The sequence below is a fragment of the Pholis gunnellus genome (assembly GCF_910591455.1).
Source record: "Pholis gunnellus genome assembly, chromosome: 18".
Taxonomy (NCBI): Eukaryota; Metazoa; Chordata; class Actinopteri; order Perciformes; family Pholidae; genus Pholis; species Pholis gunnellus.
Genome location: NC_136545.1, coordinates 19,780,838 through 19,801,366, shown reverse-complemented (window position 1 = coordinate 19,801,366; position 20,529 = coordinate 19,780,838). Strand labels below are relative to the sequence as shown.

General features: G+C 43.3%; 1 protein-coding gene across 4 annotated transcripts; it reads left to right on the top strand.

Moving 5' to 3' along the window:
• The first annotated feature begins 1,273 nt into the window (after positions 1 to 1,273).
• Positions 1,274 to 19,346, top strand: mphosph9 (M-phase phosphoprotein 9). Of its 4 annotated transcripts, none has more exons than XM_079178571.1 (24): positions 1,274 to 1,355; positions 2,268 to 2,539; positions 2,883 to 3,024; positions 4,289 to 4,378; positions 4,461 to 4,963; positions 5,467 to 5,635; positions 6,493 to 6,562; positions 7,234 to 7,337; positions 7,439 to 7,555; positions 7,909 to 8,372; positions 9,029 to 9,178; positions 10,060 to 10,147; positions 10,860 to 11,075; positions 11,767 to 11,814; positions 11,926 to 11,990; positions 13,941 to 14,042; positions 14,248 to 14,490; positions 14,586 to 14,737; positions 15,504 to 15,794; positions 15,886 to 16,006; positions 16,376 to 16,464; positions 17,248 to 17,435; positions 17,742 to 17,810; positions 18,494 to 19,346. In XM_079178571.1, the coding sequence occupies exons 2-24, from the start codon at positions 2,304 to 2,306 to the stop codon at positions 18,593 to 18,595; spliced, it is 3,819 nt and encodes a 1,272-aa protein (XP_079034697.1). In that variant the 5' UTR covers positions 1,274 to 1,355; positions 2,268 to 2,303; the 3' UTR covers positions 18,596 to 19,346. The 4 variants fall into 4 exon arrangements, with proteins under 4 accessions (XP_079034697.1, XP_079034695.1, XP_079034696.1 ...); XM_079178569.1 differs by having other exon boundaries at positions 14,586 to 14,761; XM_079178570.1 differs by having other exon boundaries at positions 6,490 to 6,562.
• Positions 19,347 to 20,529: the final 1,183 nt, after the last annotated feature.

Here is a 20,529-nt window from a genome sequence, read left to right as displayed (position 1 = left end):
GATAAGTTTATCCAAAGTGTTAGAATAACTCTGCTTGTAAGTGAAAATAAGAAGTAAGAATGCTGCAGGGATTGTTCTCTTCTCTCTGCAGACGTGGTTCATGTGATCTGCTCTTTGAGACAAATACTGAACTCCAGACTGCTCCAGATGTTCAGCACCTTGCATGGTTGTGTGTGTGTGTGTGTGTGTGTGTGTGTGTGTGTGTGTGTGTGTGTGTGTGTGTGTGTGTGTGTGTGTGTGTGTGTGTGTGTGTGTGTGTGTGTGTGTGTGTGTGTGTGTGTGTAAATGGGTTTCGTAAAGCCTTTTGAATAAAATGTGAATTTGATTTAATGGTAAAACTATCTAGTGAAAAGAAACGGTCAGTGGTGACGCAAAACATCAAAAATCTCATTTAAGAATTATGATCTTTACATCATGAAACAGAAGTTAAAATACTGTATGTGTGAAGAAAAGAAAGCTGTGAACCGTAAACATATTATAACCGTCAAAGGTGAGACCATTTCAGACATTTCAGCTCTAGTTTGCTGTGTGCATCGTACTTTATGGTTACAAATAAATTGCAGTGTTGCAAAGCAGGTTTATTTATAAAACACATTTCATACACAGGCAACTAAAGGTGCTTTACATAATTAAGTTAACAAAAAGAGGAGAATTGTAATCAAATGGCGGACATAAAAGTCTTTAAATCACAAAAACTATTGAGGAAGGTGACTAAAAGGTACAAATAAAAGGCCAGATTATATGAATAACTTAAATAGACTTTAAAAAGATATAAAAATTAATCAAATTTTAAAAAGAAAACTAGGACTCTTACTGAATATACACAGTGCAATACTAGTAATATACTTTAATACAGGATGTACATTAGATAATGCTAAAAGCTGTACAGTAAAGTGCATAATGTCATTAATTGTTTTACATAATTAGCTGCACGTTGAATTTACTGTTTGTATAATATATGAATACAAGAATAATTTGTTTATTCAGATGCAGTGGAGGAACAAGTACTCTGATATATTACTCAAGTAAAAGTATCCGTACTACAGTGTGGAAAATACAGAAAGAAGGTAGAACAATGTAAACTGTCAGCAGGTTTTCTTCTGTCACTTTTTGTCCCAAGAGACGTGTACGCCCCTTTCCCCCCATGAACAGCCAATAGAAACACAGAGTGAAAGTGACGACCAATCACCGCGCTGTATTTTTGATTAGAGCCCGACCAATAGCGACGCGAGGACCGTGAACGTTACAGCAGCACAGCGATCACTGCAGTGCAGCAGCCAACCAGCAACCAGCTAACAGTAGTTACTCGTCTACTCATACAGAAATATGGAGGAAACGAAGATACAAGTCAACGGGTACGTTAACTATGTATTTTATGTATCTGCGCCATTGTTTACCTTTTCTGTTCATGTGTGTTGTAATTTCCCGCGCGCTGTTTAGCTGTGTTTACAAAGCTGTAATAAACACAACTTAGCTCAACTTAGCTAGCTAGCTAACCAATTGCTTATCAGTTGTGGCTATTTGGCTGTCTGACACCATAGCTAAAGAAGCTAATGTAGCTACATGGCTAATTACAGCTGTCTTGTTGAATGTGATGATTGTCTGTGGCGGTAAAATGAGCTATTAGCAGTAAAAACATGGCCTGTTCAGACGAGCTGTCACACAGGAAACGCAGGTCTTGACAGACAAGGAAGGGTGGTAGATGCTAATGACACATTAGCTTAAATATTGCTGTTTATGTTTTGTTAACTGTTGCATGTTGACTGCAGATATAAGGTCAGAAATATAGCATGGACTGGGTGCTTATTCTGAGCTATAACAGCTGTGTAATAAGCTTATTTTGACAGTTAGTTTAGATTGTATTCAACTTTATTGTCATTCTGGTTCTGAGACAACAAAATACAGTTTAGAATATAACCAGGTGTATACAGTGTTATCGCTGTGTATGAATAAGCTGAGATATGTACAGTATGAACATAGCAGGCAGTGCAGGTATAGTAAACAATATAAAGTGCAGAGTGTGATTACAAGTAATGCTTGTCGTTCTATACAGAATAAATATCTGGAGGTATGATGAATATGTTCCATACGCTATAAATCTGATATGTTCTGTGTAGACAGTAGTATATGAATACTCTATAGGCGAGTAATACAGTAGTAGTATTGATGTGTGTGTATGGAGAGTGTAGGAAGTGCATATCAGTACGTGTGTGTGCAGTAGTTAGTCCTCATCACATGTCTTGTTTCCTCCTTCTCTTGGTTCCTAGCTGTCAGACTGACCCCCTCTGCATGGGCCCATAAACATGTCCACAGATGACAGTATCTCTGAGGATGTGTCCAGCTCGGGGGCTCTGAGCCACGGCCATGTCAGTCCTGACGGGGATGGGGGTAAGGAGAGTGAGACCTCCTTGGTGTCCTCCGAGGGGACATCGGCCTCGGGGCTGGCCGTCTCAGAGGACAGACACGCGGCCTCCCAAACAGCAGGATGCACTGTGGAGAGCAGGCCCATGGACATCACACCAGCACGCAACACGATCAGGTGCAGCAACTGGAAACACGCTGCTGTTTATGGAAAACTGTCATTTCTGTGTGCAGAGATAAGATATGAAACCGTGGCCACCAGTAGACTAGAGGGCAATATAAACGTCCTCCCACTTTGTGATAAATTTAATGCTAAAAATATCAATCTATTTCCTGTGAAAGAACAGTGTTGTGGTTTTCTGAATTTCCTTGAACTTCACAGAAAATGTATTTGAATTTAAAACTTTTGGAGCTTTAATTTGGTCATTGTTTTCATTTTGTGGCATCCAGAGTCCAGTGTATCTAGGTCCTAGTCTGATATTTAATCCTGGTTGAATTAATATGATGTGCTTTTCTTGCAGGTGTCTGAGCACAGATGAAGCGTTTGAACAAGGGAAGAGCCTCCCATTCATCAACCCCAGCTCCCTGGAGACCCTCAGAGCTTTGGTGCAGGAGATCCAGAGCAGCGGAGAGACCGACCCGGAGATCTGGAAGGATTGTGAGGTGAGAAAAACACCACAGAGCAAGAAAGACGACAGTTACTGTAGAACGTGGAAGTGAGAGTGTAAATACTGATGACGTGGAAAGTGAAGTTGGAGGTTAGCTGCTGTGGCAGTTGTTCTTGTGCTCTGCAGCTGGCGGCCTCAAGTCTGAGCTGTCACTTTTATTTTGTGTGTGGATCACACCTGACAGTAAGACACACACACACACACACACACACACACACACACACACAGAGCACCTCGCTGCAGCTGATCTTTTCAGACACAGGATGTGATTTGCATGGAACAGACAACTGTGATGTGCTACAACACCAAAGACACTTCACTGCATAGTTCATCAGGATTACTGCCTTTTAATTTACATACCTGAGCAAAGACGCTTCTGATCATTAACAAGTCTTTGGTAGGTTATTGAATGACTAAAGAATTATTGTTGTTTGTGTCACAATCACAGTGGTGCACAGCTGCTTCCCCTCAGAAATACAAACACTCTTCACTCAGAGTATTTACATGCATTTAAAGAGAGAGAGAGCACAGAGAGAGAGAGCACAGAGAGAGAGAGAACAGAGAGAGAGAGAGAGAGAGAGAGAGAGAGAGAGGTGCTCTTTCCAGAGCAGGACCGTCGTTAGTGAGAACAAAGCGTGAATCAGGGGAATAAAAGGTTATTTTCTGATTTGGTAAAGTAGTAATCAGACATGGGGATTAGATATGTTCCCCTCTGGAGGAAGCAGGTTTCTGTTCCATGTACATGTGTAATGAGGAGGATGTAGGCCAGGCACATGGTTCTGTCTCTGCTGCATACATTCACACATGTCGGGCTGCACACAGATGGTCCGTGTGGACACACATGGCGGTGGGCAGATGAAGAGCTTCACGTGTGGACAATGCAGCACATTGAATCGCTACAACAGTAAAACATCTCCTCCAGACTCTGCTTGGAATAATCATTTTTAACAAGTTAATATACCTGGTTTAAAGGCTGCGTCTCCTCCTTCTCAGAGTAACCTGGTGTCTTGTGTGTGTGTGTGTGTGTGTGTAACTGTGCTGGCTCATTAGGTGAGCTGTATGGGAGCTCATGCTTCAATTTAGGATCACCAGATGTTGTGTTTCCAGTTTTGCTCTGCAGTATGAAGATGAGAAGACAAGTCAAAGGCAGATAAGGAGTGTCAGTGTGATTAAGATTCACCGTGGCTCTGCCCCAGCTGTTCTACTGTAGGTTAACGTCGTGCTTTGAGTAATTACACGTACATTTATTTCTGCAACAGGGCCGATGGTTGCATCTGTTTCAGCTGGTTGAGAAGCAATACCAAGGGCAAATACTCGCTCAGCAAGAACAATACCAGTGCCAAATACAGGTAGGACTGCATTTAGTTATGTCTTATCATGATAAAATAACTGTTTATCCGGTAAAACAACGTTGTTTTTTAATTTTTCCAGTTGATTCAGGATGAAATTAAGGCCCTGGTTCAGCTCCAGAACCGCCAGCCACACACAGATTTCTCTCCGACTTCGGTGACCAAAACTCCCCCAAACTCAAAGGACTATATGTTCCCCCTCGTCTCCGGCGACTACAGGCTCCCCAAAAACGTGGCCAGTGACAATGACGGCCCGGCAGCCCCGGCCCTTCTTCTCCCTTTCAGCTCCTCTTATCCTCCTCCGCCCCAGAGACCGGAGACCACCGACCAGGAGGGAGAGCGGGCGACCACGGTGCTCAGCAGCGGGTACGGCACTCTGTCCGCTTGGGAAACGGGTCTGGAACCTGCCGGGTCTCCGGGGGAGGACGAGGACGGTTTTCATGGGAGGGAGAAGCACCACTGGTCCCCTGACCTCCAGGAAGACACAGAGACACATGTGATTGGCGGCCAGCAGGATGTTTCACATGTGAGGACTCAGGGAGTGGATGAAACTCACCCGTTAGACTACCAGCAGAGAACCTCTGGGTAAGGCCGACACACAGACTGACTAGCTCCCTGTGCAGTTCTTGTTTAATTGGTTAATCCATCCACGTAGTTTCTGCTTTATATCGGGCTAACGGTTCTGTTTGATGAGTTATTAAATCTGCAATAACTGTTTCTTTTTGGGCCACTTTGGGGGAAACAAGTATCATCACCTTTTACGTTGATATGATGCAAAAAGTAACTTATTTACACAACTAGCATACAGAGGAACGTTATCAATGATTTGGAGTCTTTGTGTTTGTGTCGCGTGATGAATGTAAGTTTAATATTCTCTCTCTTAGCTCTGGTTTGGTCTCCACCGACTCCTGAGTGAAATATAGCTGCTCTTTAGCTGCTAAATGTCAGTGAAGTCATGGGTAAATAAATTCATCAAATGAGAGCGGCGTACTGAAACACCCTTTATCTCAGTTCAGAAGGGACTTAAGCGACGGTTAGCAGGAACGAGTCCTCGGTGGGAAGACGATAACCTTCCTCTCTGTTGGCAGCACCAGCCAGCTCTTCACCTCCTGGGCCCAGAGGCAGAAACTCAGGTCCAAGAAGAGCAAAGCAGGACCGGCTTCATCCCAAATCCCCGAGTACGAGGAGCAGCCGCCGCTCGGCATCAGAGAATCCCACAAGCAGAACCCCCCGGAGAGCTCAGACCTTCCAGACCAGGTACGGCTCAGCACGTGGTAACAGATTGCAGAGATGTTTTGTTTTGATGTAAATGTCTCTGGTGGTCCCGATTTGGGCTGCAACAACGAATCGATAAAATCGATAAAAATCGATTATTAAAAGAGTTGGCAACGAATTTCATTATCGATTCGTTGTGTTGGCGATTATTACGCCACTCAATAAGTGGCGGAGATGTTTGAGTGTTCACAGCAGCTGGAATAATGGAATAGGACTCCGGTTCTGTAGCTGACGCTGACCGGCGTATAAACGTTGCCATGACAACACCGGAAGTTGATTTACGCGATTTGTATTATATTCGCGTCATTCGCGCCGCCGCCGCCGCCGGGGACCTCGCGTTTGGTCACGATTGCACGATCTTCACCGCGTTTGGTGTTCACACACCTTGGTGTGACCACCAAACGCGATGAACGCGGGGGGAGTATTTGTGTTCATTCGCGTGCATCGCGCCGGAGAGGGGGCGTGGCTTATCGGCCTGAAAGCTGTTCACTGAGTGGATCAGCGCGTGTCTACCCTTCACTGAGAGGCGTGGGTAAACCCGCTGAACCCCACTCCTGATATTAGTCCATTTATTTTTTTAAATAATTACTTTAACAGCTCAGGGATGTTCAAGCAACCTGTTTGTGCACTTTGTGAAGATGTGTTGCTCTGTGAATGTGCACTGTCAGTTCAGGGTTGGAAATTAATGGTTTTTTTTTTTTTATCCGATTCATCGATTAATCGAACAAATAATCGACAGATTAATCGATTATTAAAATAATCGTTAGTTGCAGCCCTAGTCCCGATGACATTCCCGCTCTGCTGAGTCTCATCTGTTCTTCTCTATCCGGCTTCAGCAGCAACCGGCCGGGCCGCCGTCCAGCTCGTTCCCCCTGAGGAGGAGTGACAGCCTGATGTCTGAGGCCTCAGGTAACAACTCACCGACTCAGACGAGAACACAGCGAGGAGGAAATCACTCTGACGCGGTGACAGAATGCACAACACAAGACGTTACATGTTATGTTGCAACTGCCACAGGTGACAGGAAGATGGCACTGTGGTATCTCTGAGGGCTTTCTCATGAGGAACAATAATCACCTCACACACTTTGACACACTTTATTATCTGAAGTACTCTTTTCATTTAAAGGATGAGTCTGGTAATGTTTTATATGTTTCTTTACATCCCATGAAAAGACCTCAACCAACATGTATTAGATCGTGTCTCAGACTTCCTGACTCTCAGCACATTGGTTCCTACTGCAATCTTAAATCTTTAAATCTTTATATATATTTAAAGGAGCATGAAACATTAACATTACAGGAATCATACCAAATCTGCTGCCATTGGGGTTTTAAATCGATAGAATTAATCCCAAATTTGTGATTTTAACATTTTGAATGTTTCACTTTTCCACTTTCTAGTATACATTTTTTTTTTTTTTACTTTCCTGCAACAGCTTCGTATCCCTCCTCTGTTTCAAAAACTAAACATGACTCAGATAAAGAGTCTCCAAGTTCTTAATGTTTTCTCACAAGATATATTTAAATATATATATTTTTAAGTAGATTAAATGCCCCTCCCTCTCCACTCTGTCGTAGGCCTCACGTATTGGCATCTGACTGAGAGTGAACTGTATCACCCTCTACCGGACAGCTTCGACAGCGGCGCCTACCTCCTCCTGCAAGAGGCGTCCTTGAGTCTCGTGAGTAACAACTAAAAACACACCTGTAGGACACGGGTACCTGGACACACTTCTGTTTGAGGAACCTCCCGTCCTGAGTGTCTCATCTCCGTCTCTTGTAGACTCCGTCTCAGGAGCCTCGTCCGTCTCTCAGAGACATCTATCACAACAAGCAGAGATCTGATTGTAAACGCTCCGACTGGGAAAGCTCCGTCACATCCAGTCCTTCGTCTCCACAGGTACGTCACGCTTCTCATTAGTGATCAGTTTATTCCGGGGCTGAGCCTCTAACCCAGTTATTCTCAGAGAGCAACCTCCATGTGTTAAAGCTGCATTCTCTCTAATGTCCACCAGGGGGCGACTCCTCTGGTTGTATAGAAGTCTATGAGAAAATGACTCTACTTCTCTCTTGATTTATTACCTCAGTAAACATTGTAAACATGAGTTTATGGTCTCAATCTCTAGTTTCAAGTCTTCTTCAATACAGCATGATGTTCATTTAGTAGATTATGGTCCGTTCCTGTATTGGGTCACCATAGTTAATAGAAGTGGGTCCCCCACACTGCTCTAACCCACGTTGTTGCTTTCTTAGGTGTTGACTTTGGACCCAGCAGCAAACCAGCGGCAGTCGGATCGAACCTCCGGCTTCACTTCTCCCTCTCACTTCAGCAGCCCGTCGTTCGCCGCCCAGCCCCCCCACTACCCCAGAATGGGGACCCCCGTCACCCCCGACAGTCCCAACCCCGGAGACACGGACTGCATCTCCGACACCTCCAGCGCTTCGGCGGCCGGGCCTTCCCCTTCTAACGTGCAGAGCTTGTGGGGAAACGCGTCCCAGGTCGCCCCGTTTATCCTGCATGGTAGGACCCAGCCCGGCTCCCACACGTCCAGCCAGCAACGCGGCGCCGGCGCCCTCTTACCCAGCGAGGAGGAGGGCAGTCGCACCCACACCAGCACCCTGAAGCCTCGTCCGGCCTTTGGCGCGTCTCCGAGTCCTGCAGCCAGTCCACACATGGAGAGAGCGTCATCACTGGAGGATCCCGTCGTTCTTTCTCTGTGAGTGTAACATGCACAGGTTGCTCTGTTTGTTCACACTGCTTGATGTTAAATATATTAGTGTTATTTATTCAGCACTTTTCTTCAACATATTTACAAAGTTCTTTACGATAAAATGACCCCAAAACCCGCCGGCGGGATTGAAAAGCATGTTTTCTTTAAACAATCGCCAAAACGACACCGTTGATCACAACCAGGAGCTGTAAAAACCGTCGGTATCGTCAGACTTTTATCTTTCCGACGCTCCTTGAACGAACGTTACCGTCAGTAAAAGCAGCCAAAACAAAGCTTCAAATTGTGAAATCTCAACAAAAACATGTTTCATTTAAAATCTCGTCCCACATAAACCTTTTTTAGTGACCTGATTCTGTAAAACACATGAAATCTGTTCTCCTACAAAGCACGGAGAACATTGGTGACACTTGGAAACATGTTGGACAAATAGACTCCTTTTGTTTTCCAATTTTTGTAGAATTTTTGTAGAATCTTAGTAATTTATAGACCGATAGAAGCAGGAGTCCGCCCGAGCAAAGCCTTAGAAAGCTGTTTTTAATCAGAAGAAGTAGTTTGCACTTCAATCACTCTGTGTTGTTTACTCCCACAGAAGTCGTCCACGTTCAACCGTTTCATTCTTCTTCTGCTGTTTGTCTCCTCAGACTGAGGCAGAACCTGAGAGAGAAGCACTCTCGACACGTTGCTGATCTGAAAGCATATTACGAGTCTGAGATTCAGACGCTGCGAGACAAACTGAAACTCCGAGATCTGCCCCGTGGTTTAGAGAAGAGCAACCAGGCCCTCACAGAGAGGTATCTCTTCACTTCTTCTTTCTTTAACTGCACGGAGAAGCTTCTCTTCCTGCTCTACAACTCACTCGTGCACGACATTATTTCTGGACAATATGGGACGGGGGAGATACGAGATGGTCCCTTCGTGATTTGTTTTCACCATGTTTGTATCGATATGATATACGGGGTTTTTAGAGGAAAGAAAAGAAGAAGAAAAAGGGCTCCTTACTAACTTTCTGGAGCTTTCCGCCGCATCTCACAGCCTTCCTCAGCTGATAGAGTTTCCACGGTCTAGATTGAACTTATCCGCTCCGTATGTTTACATATGAATCCGTGCATGAACAGATGTAACACACGTTACAGGAACAAAGAAGTCGAGCCATTTAACACGAAGCATTCATGCAGATTCCTGATTTTAATAATGTGAATTTAAAGAGGAAACAAGGGGAACTCCTAGTGTTTATAAGTGTTGTTGTTGGCTCCGCTGTCACAAAGACAACAGAATAGTTTTCCACTTCCTCTGCTCTGTGTAGTAACTGAAGAACCTACATTGATTGTCTTCGGTAACTAGAGACCCGGCGCTATTATCCACTTCCTGTTTTGGTTACAGCACTAAGCCTTTGAGTAAATTGAGACTTAATTTCGCCAGGAGATCGTAGCCGTCGTCAGGCAGAATTGCAAAGTGAAAGCCAGGATTACAGGTGTTATATTTCTATCACCATTACGCTGTGAAATCAACATTTACATCATGAATGATAAGTTAAAGCAACAAAGAAACGGACCTATCGCCACATTAAACAATTGACTCGTCTTTGAGAATACAAATGATTCATATTCAAAGTTCAGAGACGCCACACTTAGTTTCCTAACTCTGTGTTGTTGTGATTTCTGTTTGTTTACAGGTGCAAACATCTGGAGGAAGCTCTGGCTGAGGCCACCGGTCACATTCAAGAACTCGAGGCAACAAACTGCTTTTTGGAGAAAAAACTGGTATCAGTCCTCCGATTCCTGTTTACATTATTGGTCACAAGTGTTTTCTTTTATTATAGCAAACAGCATCTGTTACGTTTATGTGTGTGTGTAGAGATAAACGTATTCTGTTGTTGTTTTAAATGTACTGCTCTTCAGCAAGGAAATCTAAAAATACACAATGACTAAAACCTAGAGGCACGTCACGTTCATTCAGAGATATAAATGACTTAAATTAAATTCATAATGGTCTTAAAAGTGATGAATAGATTTGAATCTATTATTAAGTCATGATTTCTTCAGACCTTCAGCTTCTTGTTATTGGGCTTTAAAGTGCACACAAACTTTGGATTTTGAGGATGTTTTAAGTTTGACCCCAATAAACAAACCCTGCATATAACGCATGACGCTCGTCAAAGGAACCCTTACTGCGACCTTTTATTAAGGCCGTTGTAGGTAAAGGAGGAGGAGGAATAATCAGAGGGAAACCCAGAGATTAAAGTCATAAATTTACAAGAATAAACTTTGATATTCTCTGAGATTAAAGTCATAAATCTGCCAGAAAAGGAACCAAATCGCTTCACTTTGCAAGGTTGGCTCAACTTTATCACAGCGCAGCTTGCCGTGTGTTCTACCTGCAGCGGATGACCTGATATATTTTCTGTTCTGCAATCAGTACATCAGTATCTCCTATATAATATTCCCTATTTCTGACCTGACTTTGCCTCGTCAGGCGGAGTGGCCGGACCGGTACGCCGTAGCGGGAGCTGCTGTGAAGTCCTTGCAGCAGCGACTGGAAGACAGCAAGAGCTCGGGCAAAGAGAAGGACGCCCTGGCAGCACGGTTGAAGGCCCACGTTCGTCAGCTGGAGGAGGCGCTGCAGAAAACCTGCAGGGAGGCCGACGAGAGGGAGGCGAGGAGGGAGAGAGAGTACAAGATGCTGCAGGATGTGAGTCTGAGATTAACATCCCCCCACTCTGGAGTCTTCCATTAAAGGATGCACCAATCAGATCAGTTGGATCAGCAGCTGCTCAGACCGAGTATCTGGCCAGACGGGACGTAACTTTACCGTTTATGTTCTGTGAAACCAGAAGTGTGTTTGAATTTAGCTCACATCAACTCAACGTAGCTTTTCTCAGAGAACGGTTTTAAACTCTGGACGCCTTTTACCAATTTATAAAGCCAGATATAGAAGAATGCCTCATACATCTAATTAACAACAGCTAGAGTACAGACACATTCTGGATGGTTTTGGTTTCTCACCGACAGTAGATGGAGTTTAGAGAAACGGAGAGGAGAACCAGCACGGGAGCAAAGTAATGTTCTGCTGTGGACGTATTTCAGACTCCTAAACTCAAACTCATCTACTGTAGTAAAACATCCCAAATACATGAGATCGATCCCAAAGGTTCAGGTGCAGCGATGGACGTCATGCAGACGTTAAGGTTGGGAAAAAGGAGCACTGGTGTCAGATCGGTGAACAACTCTCTGTCATCAACACTGATGATCTTTATGACTGATGTTCTTTATAACTGATGATCTTTATAACTGATGATCTTTATAACTGATGTTCTTTATAACTGATGATCTTTATAACTGATGATCTTTATAACGGACGTCTGTTTGTTTTGTGTCCTCAGCTGCTCGGACAATATGACTCTCTGGTGAAGGAGCACGAGGGAATGAAGGTAAAGGATCTCTAACTGGAACTGATATATATATATATATATATATATATCATCATTTTAAACATGTCAGCAGTGACAACCATGTCTTCCTTCATCGTTGTGTATCCACAGAACAACCTGGTGTCAACACAGAACAAGCTGGTCGATGCCACGGATCAGATATCAGAGCTGAAGAGGTGAGCGGCTTCATGCTCTAACTCTCATTTCCAGTTCTAGTTACTCTAGAAAATATCAAGTTACGATAGTTATGCAATCTGTTTAATACTTTTTCTGGTATCCGACGACTGCACATCTATAAATATAAAGAGGCTCAATCAACTGTTAGCCTCGGTTAGCATTCTGTGACACTTAATAAAATGTTATAGTTCAACATTATGAGAAATACTCCTATTCGCTTTAGCTGCAGAGATTTAAGTGAGAGGATTAACACCACGCCTGTAATGTGATGGTTAGCTTAGCTTAGCATAAAGACTGGAAGCAGGGGGAAACTGCTTAGTAATAGACGTCATGTTTAAATCTTTTGATTTGGTGAATCAGCTTGAGTTCTTTATTAACTCATAAGAAAACTTGTCACCTGAAATGTAATTACTACAATATTTAAATCATGTGAAGCAATGATCTCCTGGAACGTCACGAGAGTTGACATAAATTCACACTTTCTCCTTTATTTGGTAATGATATGTTACACATAAAAAACTTAAACTAAAAATAATTTATGTGCAATTTTATTTCGTTTTTTTCAACCAGGAATTAATGTTTCAGTCTAGTTTTATTCATTTTTAAATGCTATGGTGTTTATTTAGGTTCATATGTTAACAGCTTATTTACGCTTTAGGTTACGATAATAACCCCGGTGCAGAAGTTAAGATAATACGCCTTCCAGCACCTCTAAAGCTCTCTAACGGACACGTTATATCTGGTTTGTTTAAAACATACAGAAACCAAAGCCATGCAAACTTTCCCAGTCTTATGTGACAGTAACAGTAAATTAAATGTGTGTAGATTCATGAAATCCCATCACTAAATTCTTAAAAACGTTTAACAATTAAACATTTGATTTGATTTGATGCCGATCTTTATAACGAAGAGAGTAAAACAAAGGGACCATGGTGTTGTTTTTAAATAACATTGGACGCAGATTCACTCTGAACACACGACAGGAAACTCTGCGTTTATGTCTCATAACTGAGATGTGACTTTACAGCTTTTTGTTGTAAAAGAGCTGCAGTGGAGTCTGGGTGACAGCGGGCAGATGGAGAGGATTAATCAATACAGGCCTATTGATGCTCTCTGCGCTGTCCAAAGAAATAGATAACAGCGTTCATCGGCTGACGCTACGCAGCAACTTTCCTCTGCGGTTTTCAGCTCCGCCTGCAAATCGGCACCGATTGCAGCTCCGTGAACTCCGCATTGATGAAGCGTCCAGTCGATTCAGCGGAGTCACGGACAGATAACGGACTGCAGCTCGCAGAACATCAATATGTCTGTCATAGGAGCGCTTCAGCACGGAAACAGATCAACTGGAGGGAGCGGCACGAGAAAAAAGAAAAGACGGAGAGGTTCAGAGGACCTGCGAGTGGCCTTTTAATAAAGAGGGAGTAGGAGACAAGGAAAGAAGTGAATACGATGCACAAGCAAACTAGAAAAAGCAGTGATTCCTAAGAACAGATGAAAAAGAGAATTTATTACATTTAACCGACTCTAAAAAAGAAAAGATGCATTCATTTAATTGTGACGCGAGGATCCTTCCAGGCATCGCATCAGTCGAGAGGAACAGAACACAGAGTCGACCTCAGAGCAGAAAGATCTGCAGCAACATTCCAGCTTCAGGGTCTGATGGTGGAGTGAGAGAAGCTGCAGGAGATCATGACAGCAGAGGGAGAGATAAGGGTCAGCTGTGGGTTATAGTGCTTCTGTGTTTGGAGACTTCACACAGCGTCGTCTTTTCTCAGCGCTCCGTATTTGGATGTAAATGTTGGTGGACAAAAATAATAGAAACACGGTCTCTCCGTCTATCTATGGATCTTAAACTATGTTGAATTAGTCATAAAGAAGTCAACAGAGAGTCTGTCTGTACCTCTAAGTCTTGTGACCATGTATTGTCTGCCCCCCCCCCCCACACACAGAGTAATCTCCAAACTGGAGTCTCAGGTGAAGCAGCTGGAGCACGAGAACCAGGCCAGGGCTCGTTATTCTTCCCACAGCAACACACAACCGTCCGGGGCTGGGTGAGCACCTCCATGTTCTGATGATCTGTCTCTCTTATGCATCTACAGTCGGTGCTGTTTATTTCAGCCTCCTAGGGCATAAACTGTGTCCTCTAAAAGTGTGACATGTTTAGTCCTCTGACCGACAGAGCGAGCTGTAGAGCTGCTGCTGTTTTACTGCAGACACGGACGTCTACGTTTACATTTCCTCTTCACGCGTCCACAGTCTCTTCCACCATCCCGACCTGCTGATGTCACCCAGTAAATGCACAGCGGAGCCAGACGTCACCCGCAGGAAGTCCCCCTCCGAGCAGCCGAACGGCGGCGGCGGCGGCGGCGGCGGCAGAAAATCCCCGTTCCCTCAAACGAACCAATCGAGTGTCCACAGGAAGTCACAGTATCCAATCAGTGAGCAGTCGTCGGGACCTGGAAGCTCTGTGGGCTCCTCCTCAGCTGGTGGGAGCTGGAGGTACGTTGTGGATGTAATGTTTGTGAGATTTATATGTTTCTCAACTAAACTTGGTGGAGATTTTCGGGGATTTAACTGACCTCCCTGTTCTGCAGGTGTGCGTCTCCCCCGGAGTGTGAACAAGCTCCGCCTCCTCAGCAGGGCCAGCGGGAGGCCGCTCGCAGGGAGAGCTCCTGCTCCCTGACGCCCATGATGAGGGCCCTGATCCAGCTGGAGGAGACCAGAGCCACGGAGAGCCGGGCCCCCTGTAAGAACAGCTCCACCACCCTCAGTATGACTCACACACTACCAATACATCCACACTGATCGACTTCAAAACGCAAACGTTTAGCTATGTTTAGCGTCCGCACTACTCTATTAGAACGGCACAAACGGAGACGACGGGGGTTGAAAAGAGGACCCATAGTTTAAGAACACTTCTCTACTTGTAAGCTATTCAGTTTTATTTGCAAAGATTTTGAGATATAACTTTTTTTTGAGGCAAGTGAAACAGCAGATGAAGATGAAGAGCACGTGGCCGGCTGCTCCCTGCAGAAGGGAACAATGGCTGCAATCAGTTTTAAAGTATGCGACTGTGATGTGAAGCGACTGGCGTCCAATCAGGACACTATTCTAGAGGCTCACAGTTAATCACAGCCACGCCCGACATGTTTCATCGTTTAAATGAGGAAGCGGTTCCCTTTAAAGCAGAGACAGTTTCATTGTATTTGGTTAATTATAATAATGCTCGTCACACTTTCCTCAGTAGTCCGAATGTATCTTATTTTAGTTTTTGTTATTTTTACAGTTTACTTATTTATTGTGTCTTTACAGTTCTGATTTGGGCTTTTTTTTACTGACGCCTCTTGTTGTTAATCTTATCTTTTCTTATAATAAAAGTAAGTTGATTGATTCTAATTAGGCCGATCAGACTCCCTGATTACTAACGTCTGTGTGTGATTTTTGTCCTCCGTCCTCTTGCTGAAAGTTTTTTGAATTGGACCTCATCACGTCGGTGCGGTTTCTCTCCACAGGGGTCGGCAATCAGAGAACCACCGTCGGGTTTGTGGAGCGGAGACACAAAGAGGTGATTCAGGAGCGAGCGGGGCTTCAGGCGGACTGGGAGGCGGTGAAACCTGGAGGAGTCCCGGCCAGAGCTGAGCTCAGAGGAGGAGGAAGAGGAGGAAGAGGAGGAGGAGGAAGAGGAGCAGCAGCGAAAAGAGCTGCAGCTCTGCTGAGAGCTCAGAGGAGTCTGTCTCCAGATGGCCACAGGTCCTCGTCACTGCCTCCTCCAGAACATCGAAACAAACCCCAAACTACGCCCAGTACGTCCTCCCAGTTCAACGTCTCCCTGAAACATTTCTATAATAACTATTTAATTCATGCTGTGCTATTCTCTCTCTCTCTCTCCTCCAGCAAAGAGAGGAACTTTACTCATGCCCATGTCTGCTAAGTCCAGTCCTAAACGCTGCCCCACTGAGAACTACTCCACTGCCTTTGGTCACCTGATGCCGAGACAGGAACACATGCACAACAGGTGAGCGACGCACAGCTTCTACCTCTAGTACACAGGGGACGGGTGACGCCCTGGTAACAGACAATGTGCAACACAGTTTGTACAATTAATATGATTTATTTTCCCGACAGAAACAATATAAAAAAACTGTCTTTATTCCACTGTTCCAACAATCACCGAGAGACAGAAGTAACAGATATAAAGAAGAAGAAACCACCGTAACATTCTAACTGTTCACTATAGTCGCCTCTTTATTTCTGGCTTTTCTGTGTTTTGAAAACGCTCTAAAAAGCTTATTAGAGAGACAGAACAGCAGCTTCCTAAACAAGACTTCTATCTACGTTACACTGGATGAAGTAATAACAGCATCACATTGTGTTCCGTCTGCAGGACTGATGAACAGGTTGACCAGAGACGCCATTCATTCCACAGCAGCAGTCCCAGGAAGAGACTCCACTTCCCGTCAGACAGAGAGGACGGTAAGATGTTCCAGAGAATATCTAACAGATGTTTACAGCAACGGAGGTCACAAGGTGGAGCTTTGAGGCTCTGATCTTCTCTTCTGGTTTAACCATTTGATTTATTTTTACATGTTTTGTTCTTTTTTTCTTCAGGCGGCCAAGTTGTGCTTCTTCTTATTTACAAAATGGCCGCTCTGATGTTTTGTGTAATGGAAGCGCTGATAATTGCCCGTTCGATCTGAAGCGATGTGTATGTTTCAGGTTATCCTGTGATTTATCCCTGAGGCAGAGGAAGCTGTCTGGGAGAAGTCCATGTTTCATCGGGTGCACACATGAAGGGAGAGAGAGAGAGACACGGCGATGTGTCTGAAACGTTCAGACGAAGCAAAACGCTGCAGCAGTTAAACAATATTCAAGCAAATTAAAAAGACGCAGAATGACATTTCTGAACAGTTTTGTGGCTGTGATTCCCTCAGTGGTGAGGGAATGATTCGTGCCCCTGAAGGTTTATAATTCACAAGAGGAACGTAGATTAAAACCTTTAAAACGTTAACCACGGACCTTATGGCTGAGCAGAAACACATTAAAAACAAATAAAACATCGACTTTGAGACGAGGGAACTGGAAAATGCGAAACTGCTGAGTCATTGCTGGGTTTTAGGACTCATTCCTGCAAACCCAGGAATATGAACCGGTGGAGGTGCAAATCCAAAATAAACCTCATATCTGTACTATGGAGGTTGTGCTGGAGTGCTTTATATGTCTGCTCTTACATCTCTCTCGTCTTCTCTCTCCCTTCAGACCTCCAGCACACCGAGTCGTCCCGCAGCGTGAACCCACCGGAGGGGAACCCCCAGCTGGGCTGGGACGAGGAGGATCGGGGAGTCTGTGCCGGATCCGACCCGCAGGACTCCCGTGAGGACTCGGGACTCCACTCGCTGGCTGAGGCCGAGAAGCTGTTCGACGAGCTGACGCAGGAGAAGCTGCAGGTGAGTGTTTTTTAATTTTATTCATTATTATGTGTGTGAAAGACGAGCTGAGCTCATCACGTTTAAGTTTCTATTCAAACAAATCATTAAACATTATTGTGGTGATTAAAAAAAGAATTACAAAAGTTGTGATCAGTCAGGAATAGACTCGTTTTAGATGTTAATATCTATCTGCAGCGTAGTTCTTCTTCACAATAATTCACCACATTAAATATGGATCTCTCTCTCTCTCTCTCTCTCTTCTCTTCTCTTCTCTTCTCTCTCTCTCTCTCTCTCTCTCTCTCTCTCTCTCTCTCTCTTTCTCAGATTGAGGCCGCTCTGAGCCGGCTGCCTGGATCAGGAGGGAGAGTGTCTCTTCAGACCAGGTTAGACGAGGTAAGACTCCACATATTGATTATCTTCATATCGTTTCCTTGTGTTGTAACTGGAGCTGAATGGTTCGTAGATTAATTATTTAAGTCATTGTTGTTCCAGCTTCTCAAACTTGAGGGTTTGCTGCTTTTCTTTCTTTTAAATCATTGCAAATTGACTAATTTTTATTTTACTGACACTTTTCACTTTCTTTTATTTTTTAAACATTTTAAACACCAAACGAGTATAATTATTTACAAATTCCTTTCTTGTTTTTAAATAGTGTTATTAAATTAATTTCCACTACACAGCTTTATCGATTAGCTGATTAACCGATTAGTAGATTTACATAAAATTAATCCTGTTAAACTAATAAATGTTTAAATGTTATATATATATATAATGTAATAATGTTAGCTATGCTAGCAGCGTGGATCTATAGATATAATATCAATCAGTCAATCCATCACTTAAAATATCTCAAAAACTTTCGGATGAATTGACATGAAATATTGTGCAGACATTCGTGTTCCCCAGAGGATGAATCCTGATCCTCTGACTTTTCATCTTCAGCATGCTGACGTCAGCATTCAGCTTTAATTTGAAAACAAACCACAGTTGCGCACAGCAGCACCCGTTGTTCTCTTATTTCTTAAATAAATAAAATGAGCTGCCGCTTAAATGTCCCGCTCCTCGTTCCTCCTCAGGTGGCCTTAGAGAACCGTCTGGAGAGACTGAACCGTGAGCTGGGATCCATCCGCATGACTCTGAAGAGGTTCCACGTCCTCCGCTCCTCCGCCAACACATAGCGACGTCCGTCTCTTTCTCCATCACATCAGCGTCCTGGTTTTAGACGCTGATGACACCGATTGTCTCCGTGTGCCATGAGTACCATTATGTACAGTAACTCCTCCACGCCATCTTTTTTTATACGTATTACTCTGGGATATTTTTGATATGTCTGAAAGATATTGCAATTTTTGGGAGTATATTTTTTAGTAATGCACAGATTTGTAAAAGTCGTTTACTTTTTTAGTCACAGAAATAATTAATACGATATGTTTTACTTGCCATATTCAGGTGTAGATTTTTTAGAATCTGCTATGTGAATGATTCAAAAAGACATTTCATCCACTTGGGAAATATCACTGCCATTTTTGTTCATGTGTTTATGGACATTGTTGAGATCAAATATTTATTTTAAGTTTCTGTACATATTTTACATGTTTATTTCTTTTTATTGTGTGGGTTTTTTTCTATTTGTTATGGGCCAAATTGATCAAACTTGAAGGAAATGTTATGTTTACTTGAATTGATCGCCTTTTCTTTTGTTTACTTTTCATTCCTACCTGTCACTTTCTTTTCTTTGTGTTTCATAAACAGGAATAGAACCACTTGTAATATCCAAACCAGCACAAACTTTCAGTCCACACACACACACACACACACACACTTTATCCTCTTGCGATGCTTGTGCATGGAATATCTTGCACTGCTTCCTTTTGCCATGCATTTCATTTTCTATCTGACATGAACTTCACTGGAACTAAAATGTTATTGTTGCACAATAAAATGAAGCTTTTTTAAATATATATAATTAGAAGTATTCTTCCTCTTATTAATATGACTGACTAGTTTATTATTCCTATGGTGAAACATAGTGCTGTGATTCATTGCACTAAAGTCAAGTGAGTTTCACCGAAGTGGCGCGAAATGACTCGAAGAGGAATCAGCATCAGAGCCGAAAATAGTGGTATTTTATTTTTCAGCCTAATGAATCGACTAATTTCAAGAACGAAGACTAAACTAAAAAAGCATATAGACTGGAGAGATAACGGTAATAAATGTAGTTTTTGTGAGATATGAGTTCAGTTAGTGACCGAGCTGCTGAACATGAACACAGACAGACAGAAATGGTCCAACGGTTAACCTTACTAGCTAACGTCCGCTGCTAGCTAGCTTACAGCCAACTGCTCTAGCTAGCTAGCTTACAGCTAACGTCTATAGCCAGCTAGCTTACAGCTAATGGTGGAGTAGATTTATAAAGTAGCAAACTGGAATTATTATAATAATTTACTTTTGGTACTTTAAATATATTTTCTTTTAAGTCAAGTTTTAAATGCAGAACTTTCACTTGTGAAAGACTATTTCTACATTATGGTAAGTAAGTAAAAGATGTGAGTATTTCTTCCACCACTGATTTAAAGTCATTTTTTTAAATAAAATAACAGAGTAAAAAATATCAAATATCAAATGTACAATATATACAATGAAATATAATAATATTAAATGAACTAACAATAAACAATAGTGCAAAAGATTTAAACAAAGATTTAAACAAAAGAGTGATTCACATTTTTATTTTACGCCTGCAGTTCGCCTGTGCACCGCTGGGCGGCGCTTCTCTCCTGCGTTGTCCTGGATAGGGATGTGTCCTGTCTTCTGATGTAACTAACCGGTAACCTGGATATATAGACATACACACAACGGACAGGACAGCCGTGTTCTGTGGATGATGATGGAGGAGGAGCGATGAGATCCGGCCACAAGCAGTGGGACTGTAGAATATAAACATCCATCACCGACGCCACCATCGGGCTCGTCTTCACTACGATCTGGTGTGAGCTGCAGAATATAATGCACCTTTAACTGACAGCGATGTTGCGTTCAGCCTTCATGAGGAGATCCAGCTGAAGAACCGGGACTGCAGATCATAAACTCAGAGCTGCAGGTGAGTCGTCGT